Source organism: Ascidiella aspersa, chromosome 3 (assembly GCF_963924565.1).
Source record: "Ascidiella aspersa chromosome 3, kaAscAspe10.2, whole genome shotgun sequence".
NCBI classification, from domain to species: domain Eukaryota; kingdom Metazoa; phylum Chordata; class Ascidiacea; order Phlebobranchia; family Ascidiidae; genus Ascidiella; species Ascidiella aspersa.
The window spans coordinates 15,086,626-15,109,853 of record NC_139449.1 but is presented as its reverse complement, the minus strand read 5'-3'; the positions used below and the strand labels follow the sequence as shown (position 1 = coordinate 15,109,853).

Here is a 23,228-nt window from a genome sequence, read left to right as displayed (position 1 = left end):
AATGCCATTCTACTTTACGCTGTTTAATTGGTATGCTAACTTATTTGAAACTTTTATAGGTGAAAGTGGCAGTTTTGCGGGGTTTGGCTTTTCATAGAGGAGTGTGACAAACCATAATAACTTTTAAACTTTTGGTTTTCAAAAATAAATACGTCAGATCGAAAGCCAGAATACAATACACTTACACTATGACGTAACAAAACTTAATAAAAGAAGACAAGAGTTGTCATTATTGAACTAGTTTATAACGTTTTCAAATTAAGTTTAGTTTGAGAATATAGGCAACTGTTGCTTCATGTTGATACTGGTATAGGTGCAATTTTCTTTTACATATGTCGACACAAACAGTTTCTCCTTTATTGTCTGGTAATTATACTATACTCTGTGAGGCAGCTTTGGTGTCTTTACTATACCTAATTGGATTTTTTAGTGCTTATTCGAAGGATAACGGGGAAAAAAAACAGGTATGTGTTTTATAAATAGCTACTGATGTTATGAAAATATTTATGTTTATGTAGGAGTGTATGTAAGTCTAAAGACCAATCTTCGCGTGTTCATTAGTCATTACTTCAGGACAAATATTTTTGTACCTGAAAATTAGCAGTTTCGGGCGCTCGTCTAGAATTCTACTACATTTATTTAACACTAGCGAAACTAGTTGTCAAAGTTGAACTTGCAAAGAAGGCATTACATATATAAGAATAAATACAATAAAGGCCCGTTTACACTACAGCTGCACTGAGCGGAGCTGAGCTACACTGGGCGTGGAATTGTTTTCACTACAGCTGCAGTGAGCTGCGCTGGGCGTAAAAATCGCGACAAAACGTAATGTTTTTCTATAGCTACACTGGGCTTGAGTTTAGCAAAGCGTGGAAATCGCTCCAAAGCGTATATTTTTCCAGCTGCACGGGGCTTGAGTTAAAAAACATGAAACGCTCGCCACAATAGAATTTAAATGCAAATTACGCCCAGTGCTGCTGTAGTGTAAACGGGCCTTAACTCTCACCCTAACCCAAGTAATCAATATATACCCGGACGAAAATGTGGTAGGATTCTAGACCAGGGCCCAGTTTTGACCTGTAAAATTGAACATTTTGACCTAAAATTTTACTGCCATTTTCTTGACATCGTCTATCATTTGTTTTTTATGTTTTACTGGCGACCGCCGACAGGTCAAACACAAATCAAATATTTAATCTTGTTTATTGCAAAACTTTTTACAATGATTAGTTGATATTTTTTTTGGGAAACCATCGAGCTTAGCGTAAACCTTAACCGTAGTTTATGTTAGCCCATAAAGCTTTTAGATCACTGGATTTCCGAAGCTGCATATATTTTGCCATATTTATCTATCGTTTAGGGCCACAGAAACTGTATACCATTTTAAACTATATTTTCGAATTACTGAGCACTGAACAAAAATGAATTCTGGGGGAAAACTATCCAAAACCCTTAAAACGCATGAAATATTATACTTTTTTTAATATTACTATTATCGCCCCGTGTAAGGCTACTTTGTATATATTAATCGTGGCTCCTGATCCTAAACAAATAGGCTAAATGGAACCAAACACATTGTCACGTTTTTTTGATCGTCTTAAGATATTTTATGATGACCGCATTAGAGCAAAACTAACAATATGTGAATGTAAAAACTCCAGATGTTTTGCACGGCGCTTTGCACCTTAAATCGTTTTCGTAAATTCGGGTGCCTTTAAGGCACTTGTTAATGTATCTATGGTCGATTTACAGGTATTTGATGGGTGTGCCGCCGATTTTTTTGCCTTGTAAGTGTGCCGCGTGTAAAAAAAGGTTGCGGAGCACTAATTAATCTTGTGCGAGCACTAATTAATGATGCATTTGAAATATGGCCGTTAACTGTCAAGGTTATGTTTATCCATAAATAAAGAATTCGTGTGAAGCAAAATAAAATACATTTATATATACCAAGTTGGCGTAACTTTCATTAATACTTTGCACGGCCCTTTAGGCTAAAAATATTCCCCAAACATTCTAGAAGTATCAATTGAATTTGCACGCGCGAAAAATGTGTGTTCATATGTGTGTATGTGTGTTAACAACTGCATGGAGTCTATAGTCCTTCTGAAGCTGATTTTTGACCAACGATTACGGCTTACATATCATATTACACTGAAAGCCATTGCAGACTCACCGAATCTGTCGATCAATGATGCAAGCAGAACAGGCTAGATAAACAACTAGCCTGCAGCGAGGTTCGAACTCACGACCTCCGGTCAAGCCGGGACCGTAGCTCTAACAACTGAGCTATGCAGGCTTAGAGAGGAGCGAGTCGAGAAACAACCATAGGCCAATGCTTGCGTAATCTGTTAGTACAAGCAACTTCATATTGAAGGGGATTCACAGTACCATAGTTGTTTTTTTCTAGTTGTTTTTCTAGCCTGCCTTGCTTGCATCATTGATCGACAGATTCGGTGAGTCTGCAATGGCTTTCAGTGTACACTTATAACTAGGGCGATTGCCGATTATTCTTTGACTTGTCGAAAAAAGTCAAAATTTACATGTTAGGTCGAAATTATTTTAAGTCAAAATCGTTAAAAAATGCACATAAATCTTTTTTTTACAATAGTTTTAAGTTATATTTAACGACATTTTAACTGTATTATATCTTAATTAGAGCAATATTCGGTATACACGAGCTTGTAGAATTTGAAGCAAGCGGGTTGATTATGAGTTCTCATTAATTGTCTTTGCCTGGTGAATTAACCTCACTCCTTCAATAAGTATTGCTGTAGTCTGATTACAAGTCCACACAGTTTTTGTTGTCTGGTGTTAGGCAAGCCAGCAAGCAAGCCGGCCAGCCACACAACCGATTTGTGTATCAATTGGCGACCAACTGGCATAAAATGTTTACAGTATGAGAGTTAAATAGGTGGGCTTGCGGAAGTGATCAATATCTCACGACTCAGGCCGGAAGTTTTTGGTAAGCGGTGTTTTTGCGATTTCTGCATGCTAAAAGTTTTTTTAAATATTCCGTGACGTCACATCAAAGGGGCATAACAGCGCCAAAAAGCGTGAAACTGCGACACATTTGAAAATACGCAATACGATAAATTACATTACATGTGATTATACATTAATTGTTACTTATGACGCTACAAATTGACCACCCAGCAGGCCTAGTTTATTGCATTAGGCTTAACTTGAACTTAGTTTTTTGCATTACATAGTTGTTATCTGATTTGGACAAATGTATTGAACAGCATCTGCTGTATTTTTTCGCTTGTGATTTGATTTTTTTTAAATAACCCGCGTCTTGTTTTTCTTTGGCATTTTTATAGTCGTATGTCATTTTCAAATGATAAAAAAACACCTAAACATTTACATGAGTTTTGCATAAATCCGAAAAAAAAAATGATTTGCGTTCGACCGGTAGTCAGTAAAACATCTTAGACGTGTGGTTGACGACGCCAAGACACTAGTGCAGTACTTCAAACAACATCATGTTGTTAAAATTAATGTACTTGTAATAGGTCAAAATTCTGTCAAAAAATATATTTTTCGGTCAAAATTTGTCAACGTTTTAAATTTTTACACCGAAAAGCCATCGCAGACTCGCCGAATCTGTCGATCTATGATGCAAGCAGAGCAAGCCAGAAAAACAACTGGCCTGCAGTGGGGTTCGAACTCACGACCTCCGGTCAAGCCGGGACCGTCGCTCTACCAACTGAGCTATGCAGGCTCAGAGAGGAACGAGTCGAGAAACAACCATGCGCCAATACTTGCACATTTTGTTAGTACAAGCAACTTCACACTGGGGGCAGTCCGTATCAATCAGGCCCAGTTGTTTTTCTGGCTTGCTCTGCTTGCATCATAGATCGACAGATTCGGCGAGTCTGCGATGGCTTTTCGGTGTACTATTGATACGGAAGCCGTAATCGTTGGTCATAAAGCAACTTCCGAAGGGCTAGATCACAGATGTTATTAAACACATATGTTTGTGTGTGTCTTTCATTTTAAATTTTTAGGTTAACATTTCTCATTTTTTAGGTAAAAAAATAATCGCCCTACATAACACATACGACATAGTTGTTAAAAAGGTCCCAAATTTTTAACTAAGGGAATTCTCCTATTTTTGTCTGACGTTATGAATATTGACGTCATGGGAAAAAAAACTAATCAGAAAGACCCAATTAAGGACCAGCAAAAGCGATTGTCAACACTTCCTGCCAGGCGCCAGCTGCGAAACCACTAGTGTGCAATTCTTCCTTAATTTTGGCAAAAAAATACTACACCAAGACTGTAAAATATGTGTGATTAATGTTAGTAGAATCATAAAACTGGACTTTTATTAAGTCCCATGCACGGGACTACTCTAAATTACAAGCACGTCTTTCACCAACTGTTAAACTAAGCCAGTGGTTACCAAACTATTTTATTCCGTGGCCCAATGTTTTTTTACAAAAGAGATGGTGGCCCATCGTCTTTTTCACCTTTAGTTAGGACTAGTGCATATTGATTAACAAAAGTTTTCCAATATAAACATTTTTATTCTTTGATACCATTTGTCTAACAACAAATGTAACTTTATTAAGTTTCTTATCAGTCTGCTGAAGTTAAACAACTCGCACGCACAGTTTATGCCAACAACTATTTTAGTAAAACAAAATGTGTAGCGCAGCGTGCCTGAAAGCCTCCCGATTAACCGATTACGGTCAATCGGTTATATTAGCTCGAGGGGTTCGACGAAGTGACTGTTAGTTTTAAAATCTAAACTTTCTAATAGCTTTTTGATTTTTTAGCTTATAATTTAAAACTAAGGTGTAACTTGAATTTGATAGAACTTGCAGCTTGACTTTTGTGACGCAACAATGAAATAGAGGCCTGTTCTAACGTCTGTACAATGCACATTTTTATTTATGCATACATCCCCAATAGTTTCTCAAAAATAGTGTTTTCATGTTACAGTGCGCTTTGCTGTTCTTTCAAAAAGACATTACATCATATGACCAGATCTACTCTATTTCCATAAGTATCAAAAAGCTCTATTACAATGACGACACAGTGGATCTTATATTTCGTTTTCGCGGGACGAAAAATGATAGTCCTCTTATTCTCTTTCGAGATTTAGGAGGGAAAATATTAAGGTTAGTCTGTTTGTTTTTTAAACGGTTTTGCATTAATGCTTTGATCTTACAGGAAAGGGAGCGATTTAAATTTGGGTTTGGCCTTACCCCAATCTATTGGCGAACTATTGGAAGTCGACTTTGCTTGTGACAGTGAATTTGCCGAAGAGGCAGAACCTACCCTAATCATTTCCAATCTAATCGTTAGAAAACTCAGGTTAATAAAAATAATTTAGCCAAGCTTACCAGGTTAGAAAAACTAATTTATCCCATATTATACATGTTGTTGATACCTATACATAATATCGTTTAGCTCTGTAAACTAATTAATTATTGTTGCCATTCTCATTCTATGTTCGTTTGACCACATACTTGCCAGGAGCGAAATTAAAATCACATTGGCGAGTGCAAAATCCCAACTCTACGTTTTCTTACCGCATATTGAACGACTAAACGTCAGCGTATTTTATGATTTAGGAATCATTTCTTCACACGGAAAAGTTGCTTATCCGGCGTTACAAAATTACAGAAAAAAAGTTTTGACAATTTTTTTCTGTTTAAGACTCTGTTTAAGAAGTTAACTGCATGACTTCGTTTGCTTTACCAAAAATCAACTTTCACCTTTTCAGCTGATATATCCCCATATTGTTATGCAGGAAAGTTTCTCACATTTTTGATGAAGTAAGACTATGCAATGGGCGCTATGTATTGCGCGACCTTCTATATAGTTTGAATTCGGAGTGCATTTAGCACACTAATTGAGCGCGTAACTTGATCAAATTCCTGGGCGTTTGAACACCCGTCGCCCTGCCATAAATCCTGGGCGCCTAAAAACAGTCTGCACGTTAGTTGTCTTAGCCGATAGTACCACCCGCCTTCGGCATTGAATCCAATCTGATATTATCAGACATATTTAGTTGTTCACTATTCAGCATCATTTTTAAATAACACTTTAACTCTTTAGCTCAGCATACAAAGGTGGTTATGCCAGAAAGAACGGTTCGGTTCTGGATACCTGGATTGGTCTGGAAACTCTTGAGAAAAGCGCAGGTTAGGCAAGCTTTATACTTCAATAAAGCATTTAATGCATTTAAAAATTTTGTATTTGTTTAAGGATCCGGGATAGCCGGTGTAAATTCACTTTTTACGGGACGGCCAGATCAGGTGTTGCGGTCACGTGACGTTTCTTTGACATTGTGCCTGACAAAGGAAAACGAAAGGTAGTTTAACAGAAAATAATATAAAACTATGTTAGCCTAATTTTTAAATAAAAAGGGTAAATATAGTTCATATTATTATTCTAACGTTCCACAACTTGTACACTTGTATTTGTACATGAAAACTCGAAAATTCATTTTAAGTGTAAACAAAAATAAATAATTGAAAATAATTTTTTTAGTTATAACGTCCAACGACGATAACACTGGTCAACAAATTTTCACTTTTTTTTAAATAGAATGTGAATATTTCATCTTAGATGTATTTTTTACGCTGATTCGGTATCTCTTTAGTTTTTCTCTAGCACATCACATTTTCAAGATATCGCCAATTTTAAATTTTCCGAAAAAAAAACCTCGCACGGCTGTGATACATGACCTTAAAAACGTCTGACATATAATTTTTTTATACAGATAACTCGATTCACCACAATAGTACTTTTATGATGGAATTTTCAACTATTCCCCTTTAAAAAATCCTTGGTGACAGGGTTTGATAGCTTAAACTGTCGTTTTTATTCGTCACTAACTGAACTCAGGTTTTCTGGAAATGAGGTTAACTAAGTGTGCAAAAAATGGATTTTGAGTGGCATGCATAACCCATCTAAATCAGTAGCTCTCAACCTTTTTTAGCTTACGGACCGGTGAAATTTTAAAACAAAGCAGACCGGTGGACTTTTAAAAATCAAAATCAACCAAAAATTCAATTACGAAAAAAGTATGCAACTTAAAAGCAAAGACTGGAAACAATTAAATTAGCAATTTTCTTCTGTCTTTCTTCTATCATACGTGGTATACGAAAGTTTTTCACATACAACTATCTTAAAGTAGAAGACTTCAACGACGTGTAGCCTACTTATAAACAGGGCACAACACTGCGCATTGTAACTTACGGTAAGTCCAAAGTAGACAATTAACTATATGTTACGTCACAATGCTACAAATTACGGAACTGGCGAAGTTCTTAATTTGGTGAACAAACTTTTAACATCTTTAATTTTGCAATTGAGATATAACATTGTAAATATTTGGCGGACCGGCAGAAAAGTTGGCGCGGACCAGCGGTTGAGAACCACTGATCTAAATCCTAAGCTAAGCAGATCATCAACACCGACCGGAAAATAATGCAATTTGCATTTTCTAAAAAGTTAGCACACCGTCACTAAATCCCAGCCAAGCGCGTAATTCCACCTAAATACATTGTGCATCTTTTGGAATTTTACTAATATTTTGTTCCATTAAGATTCCTATCGTTTTGCTTAGCTTAGTAGTGAAAACTTTTTTGAAAGGAATGCTAAACATAGAACCACACTTTTCTATTCCTATGGCAAAAATATTCCCCAAAGGGTGTAACGTTTGTGATATTGGCCAACTTACAGTTCCTTACAGGCTTATAGTCTCTTAGTAATGCAGTTGGTAGCACGGCTGTTGTACCAAAAAGGACCATCTACTGTAGGTTGTTGTAAGTTTTTTTCCGTTGTCTTATTACTACATCAATCTCAAACAAGTCGTGTGTTTTAATCCTAATACAAGCAATTATGACTTTTATTTTAAAATACATGCATCAATAGTAAGGCTGTTTAAATCTGTCTGGAACACATTATTGGTTTTCAACTTATGTTTTGTTCTTATTAACTCCATTCATCAACATCTTAAACTTTATCAGGGACAATTCAAGACTTCCATGAGGAGGAAGTGAAACTCCCATTGGGGCATTGTGTGGTACAGGTCTTCTTGCTAAGTCTCACAGCTTAAGTACAATTGTCTAACTTATATCTGAAGTGATTTATTGCTTATCTTTGGTCACACAAATTTAAAAAGGATAAGCAACAACATTACAATCTGGCAATCCTGAACATTTATTCGTTTTGTTTTTGTTCTTCTGTAGTGCTACGAGATCTTGTTTAAAAAACATTTATGCTCAGCTCAGGAAGTGATTTTACATCTGGAAATTAACTACTTAATTACAAAAAACGTTTAAAGATCTTTCCTGTACTGTGTTTTACAAATATGAGTAAAAAACAGATAGAATGGTGCTAAGTCAAGTTGGATAAACTCACAGTGCGCAATCTGCTTATATTGATAATACAGCAAAACATCGAAAAAAATAAAATGCAAATATTTCAAAAACCTGATGTGCTAGAAAAAAAAGGGCATTTTCAGAATCAGCGCCGAAAACACATTAAGAATCAATCACATCCGTTAAAATTTGCTGTTGACCAGGGTAATGTTTAATTGTTAAACATTTACCAATAATCGACAATTGTTCGTTACCTGTCTGTCTGTTAATTACAAAGTGATCACTTACCTCATTTTAAGTGATAAAAAATCGTTTTACGTGTTTGCTCTATTTAGTGTAGGCCTACTTTATTTTTTTAACAGGGTTGCCGCTTTTGATGGCTAAAAGTAATGAAGAAGGTAAAATTTTCCGCATGGGAATTAATTCCTAATATATGGTTAATTTCTGTCGTAATTTTTGCGTAAATAGGTTCCCAAGTCGAACAGAAATAAACACCATTTTACAGGTAAATTTGTCATTGTTATACGTGGTCTGAGCACCCAAGGTTTCTGCTTGGGGTGCTGTGAGCACCTTAAGCACTTGACGTCCATGAGTGAGTTAAACAGTGGTTGTCGGGCATTTTTATGTTTGTCTATTCGAGATACTTTTTACTTTCGTCTACCTGTTGACAAATTGTGTGCCCTTTTGTACTGACCTGCATTTCAAGCAGATAAACCTATTTTTGCTTTTTCTTGTATCAGTGGCGGTTGACATTTCCTGCGGGTACCTAGACAAACATTGTTTAATAATAATAATTTCCATCACGATTTTGGAACTGTTTCAACGCATTTACTAGCTTAACATTCTCAGCAATATTCCACCTAAATATTTTTTTGTATTTGTGTGGTATAAATTAAACTATATTTGAAAGAAATCTACAGATTTATAAAGTTGTGGCTATTCTAAAAATATGTACTGTTTTAATGATAACCTACATTGCAAAAAGCCTAGGACCATTATTGCATAATCAGAATTTTCAGTCTTTTAGAGTTAAATGCTTTAATGTAGTTAAAGTTTGGGCATTTACGGACCAATGGAACAAAACTAGACTTCGTATATAGAGTATATGAGTCACACATCGCATATGTGGATAGATTTAATAGAAACGGATAAAAAAATTCGCGCGCGAAAAAAAATTCGCGCGAAGCATGGCAAAAGTTTGGACTTTTTAACTTGACTAAAAGCATAGTTTGGAGGAGCATGGCCTGGCGGCCGTGTGATGTGCCAATTGAGCCAAATTAAAACTCTTACAGTCACACCAACTTTTTAAATACAGTACAATGACGCGGTCCACAACTACATAATAAAATTGAAATAATACTGACTAGCTTGCGACCCACTAAAATTGGCTAAAAGGTCCATATTGGGCTGCGGCCCACAGTTTGCCTACCACTGGGCTAAATAGTGCATGTTTACCTTTTTATTTTCGTATATTTTCGAGCAAAAAGTTATGCAGCTGATAAATATTTCCGACTTCCTAATTACATCAAACATTGAATTTGTAGTTTGCACTAGGACAACGGCATGGCAATTATAGTTTTATTTTTAATTCTTTAATATTATTTAATTATATACTGAAACCCCTACCAATTGCAATCTCTTACACAAACCGCAGTATTTTGTGTTTTTAGAAACTGTTATGCTTTTTACCAAAGTAAAATATATTTATCTTTCATAACTTGTTTAAATGTAACTTTTTTCACGCATTGTGTCCCGAATATTGGCAGACTTAAACAACGAATGAAAGCTGGATTTTGTTCACTGCATTACATCATTTCGCTTTCTCCCACTTGGCACGAATTGTGGAGTGACTTTTCATCCTTGGATAATGCTCTAGTGATGTGTCTTGATCAGCTGGCTACATTTGTCGTGGTCTGTACTTGTTATGCTTTCGGTGAGCGTTTCGTGTCAATGGTTTAACTGTAAATTATTTTTTATTAACTGAGAAAATCACAAAGAAAAATTTGAATTAATTTTTTAGTTGATTATTTCATGCATGTGTTTGTATTGTTAATAATTTTTTTATACTGTGTCATTTCAGCTTTGGAAGATTACTTGGGTGGAGGGTTTATGCTAGATATCGTTTCTCCTTTTTTACCAGGTACCCGAAAGTACTTTATATGTAACAACTTTTTTAAATCATGTACAGTTGTTTGCCTTAAGTACAAAAAAACAGTTGTATAAGTATTTTATTGTTGGTATGTTTTATTCTTGGATTAAATTACATTTAATCGAAACAGGTAATACGCATCAGGCTTTAAAATCACTGTAGTTTTAATGTTTTTTACTGCTCTTTAATAAAACATTTGCTAATTTAAGGCCAACCTTCCGATTTTAAAGCAGTTGAGCAATTCGATTTGTACGATTTTTTCCCTCCAAATGGGCAAGCGTTTCGTGATCAATCAAAAAATCTCATCCTAATTTGTTGGATATCATTTGTTTCTTGTCTGTGTGTGATACCTATATCTTTAATCTGGTACAGGTATGAGTTTTTTATTTTTGTATTTTAAGTTTAGTCTTTTGAGGAAACCAAAGTCTTTTGAGGAATCCAAATGATTGTAATAGTTTGCCTTGGAGCCGTTCGATCAACTTCCACAAAAGTATTTCCAAAACGCACTACATCGTGTTAGACGGGCTTTTTCACAAATTCACATTAACAAAATGACTTGTGCCAAGTTTAACAAAAAAAAAACAGGTCATGTAATATTTACAAACAAAATGGTAGACTTAATAATTGAATAATGAAAGAGACTCCATGAAATCCAAGCAATTTACCCAATGGGTTCAGGACTACATTTTTTCCGTTTGAGACAACCTTATAAAAAGGCGATTATCTTTGATCTAAATTGTTCTTAAACGTTTATTTGGGCAGATCCTATAGGCGGAGAGCTTTAAATCATACACCTCTCCAAAAAACAAAATACTTAACTTAAACACAGGGACAAATTGTCAAAGAAGACTTTTTTTTGCGAAAGTTTTAGCATACAGCTAACTGAGTCGAAAAAAGATTACATTTCCATCGTGGGGCTACTTACCACATAGTCTAACTATAAAAGTATATTAAGCGATACTAAAATGATTGAAAAGCGTCACCAGCCTCCAGATTAGTTTTACTTTGTGTTTATTCGGGGTAAACAGGCTAAAAAAGTTAACGTATCAAGAACGAGTGCGGACCAGAACTAGAATTTCCAAGATTAACGATATAGTTTTTGAGAAAACATCCTATATTGACTGGCACAAGTATAACATTTGAAACCAACAAGTTTTAATCGTGTTGTTAACTAATATTCTCTTTAACTTCAAAACAGTCCTCTGAAACTTCAACACATAATATTTTGTGAGAATATATGGTAACTTATCGTTTAGTGCAGGGGTTGACATTTATTTTCTTACCGCGGGCCGCATGAAAAACATCAAAAATAGGATCTCAAACTCACGCAACGTGACGTCGTACTATGACGTGAGGAGTTGTGCGCAAATGTAGCCTACAACTGAAGTCGATCTAAAGGTGACTAGGCAAGCGCAAAAAATCGCGGCTTTTCAGTTTAAAATGCAAACTATAATTTAGATTTAGAGGGTGACGTGATGCATTGAGAAGAGATGAAATATATTACATTTCTTGATATGTTGGGATTAGTCAAATGGTGTGTGGTGGGCGGCAATAAAAAATTGCAAAGCAGCAATAAATTTGTTTTAATTAGATTCAACTGGCAGAAATACTAAGCGTAATTTATATAGCAACATAGAAACAATGCAACAAAATACTTTCCAAAAGCGTCAAGTTTTATCGTTTAACTAAGCTGGTGGAAATATGATAGAAAAAATTCTATGCTATTATCGGAATCAGCATCCCGAAATTAGATTAGTCCTCATCGATTTATTGGGCTAAATTTTTTTCTAGACTATTTCGCCTCATTGGTGGGCGAGAATTTAATGCAAGTTTGTGCGATGCCCTCCAAGAAGCTTCACTGGGCGCACCTGGACCTTCATGTGGACCTATCCATCCACAGGGATCCGCTACCTCATTCTGTTCCAAAGCAGATTCAAATTCTCTGTTACTTCGAACTCTCGAGTGCAAAAGCACTCACACAGGTTTCAACAAACACTTCAAAATGTGAAAAGTATTTTCTTGTAAAAATGGTGTTTAAAATCAACAACTTTTACCAAATGAATTCAAACAATTTCGGTTAGCGTGTTTATAAAGTTCACGCCGATGGATAGCAACAACTAAGCCAGTTTAACTGCAAGAAATGTATTTGTTCTAAGCTGTATTATTAAATAACTATATTATTGAATGTGTTTCAATTACATTGTTATATACTTATTTTGTAAACTGTCATCCGTTCCGTTAGATACAGACTTCTTAATTGGTAAAATAAAGCTGGTTAAAGTAGTACGAAAATCTTAACTGTCCAGCATCATGCGTAACGAGTACTCGGCGTTTGCGGATGGAGCCAATGATCAGCAATTGTGAAGCGGACACCATCACTGCACGTTCAGTGGCATACGTGAGAACTAAGATGACTAGACTACGAAACGAAGGTGTGTTAAAGAAATTGTAAAGTTCTGGCTTATTTTAATAGGTTAACAGGTTTTGCTACATCAACTAGTATCAAATAACAGTTTTACATAGTATTAATTTATGGAATAATGACAGGCCTGAACAATAAAATGGTACAAGAGCTGCAACAAGCAAAAAAAAAATACGCGGGTCCGCATGCTTAAGTTAAATGACATTTTTTTGGGAATGACGTTGTAAAGGTACGTTATAACACTACGTCATTAAACATTTAATCTTAAAAACACCTGTTGTTCTCGAGCGAACTCGTGCGCATATGCAGCTGAAATTCAGCCATATCGCAAAGTGCGCGATAAAAAATACGTTTATTTGGTTTGAACTGTTCAAGAAGGCCAATAAAAGAGATCCGCATATTACTTAAAATAACGGAATTTATGATCTGATTTAACATAAATAGCACGGACAAAAACAACGTAAAAAAAGTTAAAAAATGTGTTTATAGGGTAAGTTTGACAAAAAATATTGCTTTGGGGGCCTTGGCCTGGTGACCCCTTTCCTTTTTTGAGACCATAATTTTACAAACTAACAGTTTTGTGACCACCACGACAGACTATACTTCACGTACTCTGGCGTGGCAAAATTTATCCACAAGTATATCGTGAAAAGTGAGGTAAATTATTCTGTTTATTTATTTTAATTTTATTTTTGATAGGGCCATGGTACCTTCTATATGTATTATTTAAATTTTCAAAGACGCAAAAGAAAGCACGAAAGGGTAGCGGACTAAATAGGCTAATCCTCTGTAAAAAAAAAGAACCTTGAACGTTTCGATTTTGTCTATTTTGATCGTTTTAGGCTACCATTTTATTGATCATTTGATGTCGGATCGCCATACTGTTTATATCGGTGTTAAGGAATTTTTTTATCTGCATAGAGATAACTTTAACGTTGCGCCCATTTGAAACAATATTTCGCGCAATGTGCAAATATATTTTATATACCGCCACGTAAACTTTTAAATTGAAAGTTGCCAATTTAAACCAAATGAACGCAATTTTTGGACACTACGCGCGATTAGACTAGATTTGAGCTGCATAATTTGTGCACGAGTTCGCTTGACATCAACTATTGTTTTTACCCCTGGTATCATGTTTTTTATCCTCTCGCTATTTCTTAGCCTCTGTAACTCAGTAGATAGCGCAAAGACCCTAAAATAGTCGAGTTCGTGAGTTTGAACTTCACTACAGGTTTGGTTTTCTAGCGGCCAATTACTTGATTGCAAATAAATTCTAATTGGAAAACAAATTTCAGTAGTTATGATTCGGCGTTCTATAAAACAGAATCGGAATCGTTTTCCAGTGCGTCTTTTGCAATAATATATTATTATGTATATTAATTTCAACGTAGATTACATGTGTTATAAAATCAATCAAAAATCTAAGACACCAAGAAATAATTCGTTGTGCCAATACCAGTCTTTGCTTTTTTTAAATGCTAATATTTTTGCGGCAGTTAAAAATGACAGTCTTTTACCCCTTAGGTGTACGGTGACTAATTTTAGGGGGTCCGTATTGGCGTATTTAAAACCATAGTTTATTATTAAAAATGGAATGAATTAGATATATTTATTTAAAAAAACGTCCGCGTTTTAAAAACTTTAAGTACCCCTGTCCCAGGGGAAGGTTTTAACTTTTTTCTCCACGATTACAAGTAACATCGTTTCAATATTCATGTTAATTTTTGTTATAAGTAGATAAAACATAAAAAAAACACGAATATTGTACGATTAAAAGTCATTCTTTGAAATCATAGTTGGCACAATGTTGACTAAACTAACTAACAGCAAAAGTTTTGAGGTTATAGCGTTATACAAAATTTACCAAATTCATAGTAAAAAATACTGTTGGTTTCTCCGTTTAAAATTAGTTCTTTATGGCGTTATATTTAGATGTAACTTTGCGACGTCACGTTTTGACGTAACTTCGTGTCTTTAAAAAAAAATTAGAGCCCCTCCTAAACAAAAATCCGACATCCGCGCCTGGGACAGAATAAGTATTATACGTGTTGTCAGTTGGGTCTTTTCATATACCTACTTCTTACGTCTTGAGCTTTGTATGTGCTTCTTGCGTCTTGAGTGCACGAGTTCGCTCCTGAACAGCAGGTGTATTGAAAATTAGTTAAGTTATGACGTAATGTTGTGCTTGATGAATGATTTGCAAAGCCAAAAAGGTCGAGTCGATAGACGTCATCTTGATTAAGACGTTTCGATAAAAGCTTGTATCATCTTCAGTTAATGTGACTGAGAAGTAATTCAAGCAACACTTTTAAGTGTTTGTACCCAGTTGTTATCATTATAAAAGTTAGCAGTAATTAGCACCTTCAGGTGTTGAACAGGTACAGCGGTGTTGTTAAGGTGTCAACACCGCTGTAACAAATGCTTCAACTATAGAAACTCAGAAAACAGTCACATTAACTGAAGATGATACAAGCTCGTATCGAAATGTCTTAATCAACATCATGTCGATTTACGCGACCTTTTTGGCTTTGTAATTCATTATCAAGCTACATTGCAGATCCGTGCATAGTGTACCCAGCAAGTCCCAAATGTTATGCTTTATGGCGAAATCGACTATTTTTATATCTTGCTACTTCCCAGGGCCGTGACCGCTCTCTGCCGGCGTTGTGGCGGCCAACTTCACTTTCGATTTATTTTTTTCCTAACATATATTTTGCATATTAATTCGTCTGGTTGTCTTAATTCAATTTGTAATTGCTACATTACAAACAACTTGGATGTTCTATGGATGCTGATTTACACAAGTACGGTATACTAACGTTTAGCTAAAGAAAACCACAAGCACCCCAAAACTTTTGCATAAGTTGCTTGTTTTCGACAAAATAACCTCTTGGCACTGTCTGTGCGATGTTTATATCAATTTGAAATAACGCCTGTATGATATAGATCAGTTTTACACAGTGTTGTTATGACTTGAAGTGTTCTTAAGTAACTGTTTTTAAATGACTTGACTTAACATAAGTCTCTTCTAAAAAACGACTTGACTTGACTCAAGTCTTTTGGCCAAATTACTTTACTTGGTCTTAAATATTGAGTTAAAATGTTTCTATACAACATTTATAAAATTCACCTATTTTTCTTAATTTTTGCTGGTAAGACAATTTGCTTGCTATATGTTGTATTTTGGTTGAATTAGGGATCATAATCGGTCTAGTTTACCAATTTTATTAGTTTATTGTTTTATTTTGTTATAAAAACAGCGATAACACTTAATGTTGACTTGCTCTAATAATGACTTTACTGGGACTCGACTTGTTATAGAATTTGTGACTTTAGTCTTTCCCAAAATACTTCTTTACAACACTAGTTCTACAACAAAAGAAACGGTTAAAGTGAATTTGGCTTTCTGTAAAGTGTGTCCAAGTAGGGCGGCCCAAAAAGTTTAATAAACATTGCGTAAGTTGTTCTGCTTAGCTAAAAACCTGTTTACCGTATTCTACTAAATAACATCAAACTGTCAATTTAAATAGAAATTAACGACGGCAACCCAATCCAACACTTTACGATACTTTACGTTTTCAAAATTATAATACTGCGTATAATATCTAAAAGTCCATAGGTGTTTTTTGACGTAGTAAATTTCAGATTGTTTTTTTTTTGCCTGTAGGCTAACAGATGTATGTTAGGCACGTCAACTTACGTTATACGTTACGACGTTACGTGCATATTGCCTAACTCGTCAAGAGCTCTTCGAACGTTTCTACGAGATGGTAAAATCATAACCATTTCAGTCAAAATACTCACGTATAATTCCTTTACTCTAATTATGAAAGTCAAAATAAAGCAATGTTTTTTGCGGCATTAACACATGTTGCATATACGGAACAATTGTAATGTATTAAACATTTTGTTCACCAAAGTTTGATTATTAGATGACATTAAAAAAATAGGCTTGTTTTGTCTTTTCCTTCTCCAACCATGTCTCATTTTAAACGGCAATGAATATGTTTGATAAAATTTAAGCTTGAAAAATCATTAAAATGTTACAGACTAAAACACCTAGACCCATGCAGGGTTTTAATCACATAACATATTGCTCTAAAAATAAATGAAATTTGTAACATTAATGATTTATTTGCAAAATAATTAAGCATGGGTTTTAAAATATTATTCAGACATTTTAAGTGGATCTCGCGGTTTGAAGGAACCGGAGATGCTCCACGAGTCGCAATCTCAATCTACCGACGCGCCTTGTATGCCACTTCCCAACAACACAACTGATAGCAAGATGGGACTTCAAAGAATGGCCCGATTTTGCGAGCGTCTTGTTCAGCAGGTATACGTTAAAATATTATTCAACCACGCATAACTGTAAAAACTACAAGCATTTATGAATACTTTAAAACATAGTAAACATCGAAAATAGATTGCTATTTTGTTTTCAGGACAGCACTCATATCAACGACAATTCAATTATAACTGAATGTTTCGAAGTAATGCGTAACAGTGATGAAAGAACAGGTGGATTGCTTGAACGGCAACCTGCGGTCTGTTGCCCCAAAAAATGCTGTCAACGGTCTCAACCTTGCCAACGAGAAAGTATACAAGCTTGAGTTTAAAACAGTTATACTCCAAGAAATCTTGTATTGTATTGAACCTTCGTAAATACCTTTAAATACAAATAAAAAACAAACAAACACGAAACTCACATGTTGCTGCGGACACGTTTGGGAACAATTTAAAAGAATCATGGAAGTATAAAGACATGGTACTAAACATGCGCACAAATAAGCCTTTGGTAAAAAAATCAAGTTGGTGTAATAATAGGTGCTGTTTTATGTATATTCCCCTGTATTTTATTATCCCCGCCCTCAATCACAACCGTAATACGTGTAACCCTGAATGCATGCAATGCCCTGGAAAGAAACCCCATGGATTTATAATGACATCATGTTCCTGGTTTTATAATGACATCACTACAAAATATATGCTTTCATATCAGGTTTATCGAATGCAACATTTTTCACTGAAGAAGATGCCATCAGCGTGAAGGAAATGATGTCTGACTTTTCGATGTTGGACAATACAGATATAAAAAAGGAAAATGATGTTATGCGTTCCGAACCTCAACGCGGGACAAAACAAACGATGGGCGCTATCCGCATACTAGCTAACATGGTATTTTCATTAAAAATCTAGAAGCTGGTGAAAAATAATAATCTAAAGTTTTATTCTGTAATGCAAAATTACAGTTTGATGGAGTTCCTGCACCGTCGGGTGATGTTCACAAAAATCTTCCAGATACGAAAAGCTCGCAGGGCATTCGCAAAACTGCACACTTGACTTCGACCAGCACAGCGTCCGGACCAACAGAAGACCAAAATACCCATATTCAAATAGGAAGGGCCGTTGGTGAGCGAAGAATCAGTGAAGTCGGGAAAGTCATGACAAAACTTGCAAACCACATCCGCCAGCCTTCAAACGGAAACACCGTTAATGGACGTTCGTCAGTGTTTGGTAATCTAATCAAGTAGCATTATTCAACATTCCTAATCATTTTTTCAGTAGCAATAACAAAATCGGTAATAGTCTGTTCTTCTAAAGCGCCCAGCATAGAATTGCAGATTAACAAAAGTACAGCACGATACTTTTTCAAAAAAAGTCACCATATAAAACATCAAGGCGTTTTTTTTTGTATTAATTTTTTAGTTTTATTAGTTTTTTATTGGCGTAGTTATTTTTTTGGCAGTTTGCGAAGTTCGACTTGCTTACAAATTTTTTTTAGATTAACTGAAAAAGCGTTCTATCCGTTTCTTGAAATTGGGCAATTGTATATGCTTAGCGTCCAGCAACCTTGTAATCATCTTTAACCGCGGTCTGGAAATTTGTATTGTACGTATAAATAGGTGAAATGTTATTAGGGCAACTTGCTTAAGAGTGTTTTAAGAAACGTAAAATACAAAAAATAGCGAGGAGACAAACTCAGAGCATTGTTTAGAAAAGAGCTTACAAACCTTTGACGTTTTAACCTTTAAGGATCAAACATGTTTAAAAATGCAGAACATTTATCATTTTTTGACGTTTTACATTCGATTTGACATTTGCCTATCGGAAAACAAAATTTCTATAGATTTAACCCAGTTTAAATTTTGCGACACCCAGTTTGTAAAACTCTGGTTTACTTCAGTAGACCAAGTATGTACTTTTGATAGACGGACAGACCGTAAGATGTAACCTTTCAATCACAATTACATGTTATGTTGTTGTGCCATTCCCTAGCAGGTTTGCTGAAGTCGTAACGTACGTGTAGTTTGTTACATTCTGGCCTAATTTTCAAACAGTCTTATTGCAATTTTTTAACAATTTGTCATTTTTAACACGATCCAAACTAACTCCGGTTGATGTATAAGTACACCAAAATAGGGGAATTTTAAGTTGTTAAAAACTGAAAAAAATATTGTTGTGCCCCACACCAGGTTTAAGGCTAAAACAATTACTTGCCCTAAAATGTCTGAATTTCATGATTACCATTTTTAGATTAACTGTGGTAACCCTGTATTATATTATACTCATTGTAAGTGTGTTTAATAATGACTTGACTTAGTGGTACTGGTCTCAGTTAAAAATGTGCGCTGTATTATTTCATTGAATCATCTATAACGGTCATGTTCAAATGGCGGATCGCGATCCGGTTCCGGATCTTTTCAACGTTTTGTGCGGATCTTCTAATGTAGTCTTGAAAAAAATGAAATACTTACTTTTTGACTATTTTAACTATACGCAAGTGCGAAAATTTTCGCGCTTTGCGCGAATGATCTTTCTACGTCCGACTTGTTTACGTTTGATGCTGTAAATCAGCGCTTCGTTTTAGATCAGCGCTTCGTTGCTGTTAACGTGAAACGTATTCAAAAATATTGGTCATATATTTTTTAACTCGTTTAGTTTTCGGCAATGTAATAAAAGCTTGCAAGAAATTAAAAAAAAATGCCGGTGTACCTAAAAAAAATCGCGCTCGCTTCGTTCGCCACGTGTGTCCTGACTTAGAAAAGTTAACAAAAACTAAACAACATTAACTATTCAATTTATCGCGTTTCTTTAAAGTAGTTTTATTGCACTTTACATTAGTAGTATAGATGACGACGTTTGGGCTCCAATTTTAAACCAAACAAACGACTTTTTTCGCGCTTTGCGCCCAGGGTTGCCAGATGGCCCAAAATTCGGACAAAAAACGATAAATTGTTCCAATTTTACCTGCTGTGTCCGACGGTTTGTAAATCATTAGGACAGTAAGTTTTTTGTCCTAATTTGACCGAATTTATTTGGAACATTGAATAAAGTAAAACCACGGGCTTACGAGGCATACAAACTTTATTTATACCCACTTTAATCACGTAAGTCCAAAAATTGTTCGCGCGATTTTATGCGTATTTTTACAGTAATTACAACAAAATTTGTGCTAGGTTTACAATAGGTTACAGGCAGAGTATTTCTACCTTTTAGTGATATCTTAACTTTTGACGAAAACACGCTTTTAAGTGATAAAAAAGATCCGAGGCTCGCTTGATTAAAAGTTGTTCTAACATTTTAATAACACAATTCTCAGATAACATTTTAAAAGCGCTTTCTGAGTTTGGTGTTGGCCCGCGACTAGAAAAAGGTTGCCGACCCCTGGTCAAACCAAAACTCATCATTTTTCTCACTGAAACAATCTTGATGCTGTAGTAGCACACTTCACTTTTGACTTTTACAAAGTTATCAATATGTTGTAGGGTACATTTACATAAATAAAGCACCATAAAAATTAAAGCGTGACCAATATGTTTACTATTCGTATTTGGTGGATCATCATGTTGTCAAGTTTGACTGTGGTGGATCATGGCAGAAATCATTTGAACACCCCGGATCTATAATATTGTTTGCGTTTTGAATATCGTCCATAATAGTGATTCGTCTGCAACTCAGTTTACCCATTAGTAACTGTGACATCACAAATAACATAAATACATTTAAGTAATTTTATCTGTAGCCACGGTATGCAAGGCTTAGGAGTAGCAACTTAACGATGATGAAATCGGTATATAAAACGATTTACCTAACAACGCATTATGTTTGAGACGCTAAAATTATGTTTTGCGGTCCACCCACAGTTTGAGAAGCCCTGTTCTAAACTAATATGTTTGTTGTTGCTTACAACAAGATAATAAACTAGGTTATGTTTCAGTCCGGCGAATATGTCAACGATGGCCATCAGTATTCCCTCTAATTTTTTACCATGTGCGCAGGTGCCCAAAATTTTGCGCACAAGCCGAAAATAAGTGCGCAAAGTGCCCAGAATTTCCACCAAAAGAGTGCCCAAATTGGATACTTGGAAGACCTTTTTTTTGGTCTTCAATTTTTTAGTCTGGTAATATCCGCCGCGCTTTTTCACTAATAACTAGTTTGTATATTTTGGACGGATGTTTTCGTTGCAATGGAGTGACGGAGCAATATGCGCGGGAGAGCAATACTCTAATTAATTTCTCCCAGACATAAAAACTACTCTCTTTGTTTGCACTATCGCGCTCGCTTGAGACGCGATATTGCTTGGTAGTTTGTGTGGCGGACTTAGTCGAGCGTATAGCGCGGTGTAACCGCCCAATGGTCAAGGTAATTATCGTGCGTAGTGCAGCGGTAACCATTTTTACTTTTAAACGGGTTGCGCATTCTTCTTAAGTTGACAACTTTAATTAAAACATGATTTCGCCCTCGCGTCTTTCCTGTTTATATTGACATAAATTCAAGCTACTCCTTTAGTTGACACAACACGCGACATTGCTTTTTGGGGGTGTATTAAAATTTTGCATTCTACACTGTTTCACCAAAACAACGAGCCTAAATGTCATCTTCGGACAGTCAACACAAAGTGCTAAACACAGATGCCTTGAGCTAAACTATATCTCTAAGTTAGGAGAAAAGAAAGTTGTAAAACGAAAGATTCGAGCGTATCGCAAAACAATTCAAGTTACTGAGAACCATGGCCTGGTGTCTAACCTCTATGCACAACTTAGATCCCTGTCAAATGTATCTTATTCAGACAAACTAAGCCCAAATTCGTCTTTAAATGAGCCTATAGACCAGCCTTTTTTCCCCTGGGGGTAAATTTCCTCACTTTAGGGGTTAAATTAGCTATAAATCAAAATATCCACATCAGCTGACGAGACAAAAAAATATTGCAAGCTGTAGGTATTGGTAGCACAGTTTCCTAGAACTGCTTTTTTTAAGCTAGCCTATAGTACCCTATTGATTTTTTACCGCCTTGTATCGATAACGTTATGCTTCGCTAATTGATCATTTTTTTAGTTTCTTGACAATATCCTTATCTTTCAGTTACTTCATTAATACGTCATTTACTGTTTGATTAAATCAGGTTCTTCGGCAGTCACGGCATAGATTAAGGCGGTGGTCTCCCCCACCAACCTGTGGGTCGCGACCCCAAGTGAGATCGCCTAACATTTTTGGGGGGTCGCCACATAACTCACCATATTCGTAATGTTTTAGTACGATTTGTGTATTTAGTTTTCTTTACAATAAGGTATAAAAATTGCTGTTTTTAGCTCTTAAAGACCTGCTATATCAGTTAACGTACATTTCACAAAATTTGTGTTTTTTGATTTAGCGCAGCAAATGTCGCACTTCTTCTAAAACCACACCAAGTTACATGTACAAGTGTGTCAAACGTAGACAGTAGACGGAGATGTTTAAGATCGTCCCTTATTTGTAACATCATAACAAATGCTGTTAATTTCTAGTAAAACATCTGCGTTTTCTGAGGTTGCATTCCACAGGCCAAATTAGAAAGCATATACACTTAGAAACACAAACAGGCAAAGAGGCTTATCGCTAAAAACATTTTTTACTTGTCATTATGAATACATTCCCCGGCGAAGTAGGTGCCCGTTCTGCTGCATTCTAGCACTTGTTTTACTGGAGAACGTGTCTGCGAGCAGTTTTGAAAGTTCCGATACACCTTTTGAAATTTCAGTGCTGGTTAAGCATGTGATTGCCTAATTTTGTCACTGGGTACGGCTTAACTGGCCAAGTTAGTTTATTGTTGATCTTTTTAGTCCAATGTTTAAGGCTTTAAAGAACTCATTGACTGATTATTATAGTCTGTAAAAGTAACAAAAAATGTAATCTTAAAAATGGCGTGTCCCAAAAGAAAAGAAAGTACCGGAAAAATTATTTTAATTTTAGATTTACATATTTTATTGAGAATGGTCTTTAAGTTCCTCAGTGTGTCTCGTGCGTGGAAACATTTTTAAACAGTACCATG

General features: G+C 35.5%; 1 protein-coding gene across 1 annotated transcript in view; it reads left to right on the top strand.

The window, feature by feature from the left end:
• Positions 1–332: 332 nt before the first annotated feature.
• Positions 333–23,228, top strand: part of LOC146160355 (uncharacterized) — a 35,327-nt gene continuing 12,431 nt past the window's right edge. Inside the window, exons 1-13 of the mRNA XM_083384931.1 lie at positions 333–464; positions 4,948–5,126; positions 5,179–5,322; positions 6,070–6,155; positions 6,220–6,325; positions 10,109–10,275; positions 10,701–10,863; positions 12,283–12,473; positions 12,798–12,923; positions 17,092–17,252; positions 17,362–17,515; positions 17,919–18,094; positions 18,169–18,418. Of these exons, the coding sequence (XP_083241057.1) occupies positions 333–464; positions 4,948–5,126; positions 5,179–5,322; positions 6,070–6,155; positions 6,220–6,325; positions 10,109–10,275; positions 10,701–10,863; positions 12,283–12,473; positions 12,798–12,923; positions 17,092–17,252; positions 17,362–17,515; positions 17,919–18,094; positions 18,169–18,418 (2,035 nt within the window). The remainder of the gene's footprint in view (positions 465–4,947; positions 5,127–5,178; positions 5,323–6,069; positions 6,156–6,219; positions 6,326–10,108; positions 10,276–10,700; positions 10,864–12,282; positions 12,474–12,797; positions 12,924–17,091; positions 17,253–17,361; positions 17,516–17,918; positions 18,095–18,168; positions 18,419–23,228) is intronic.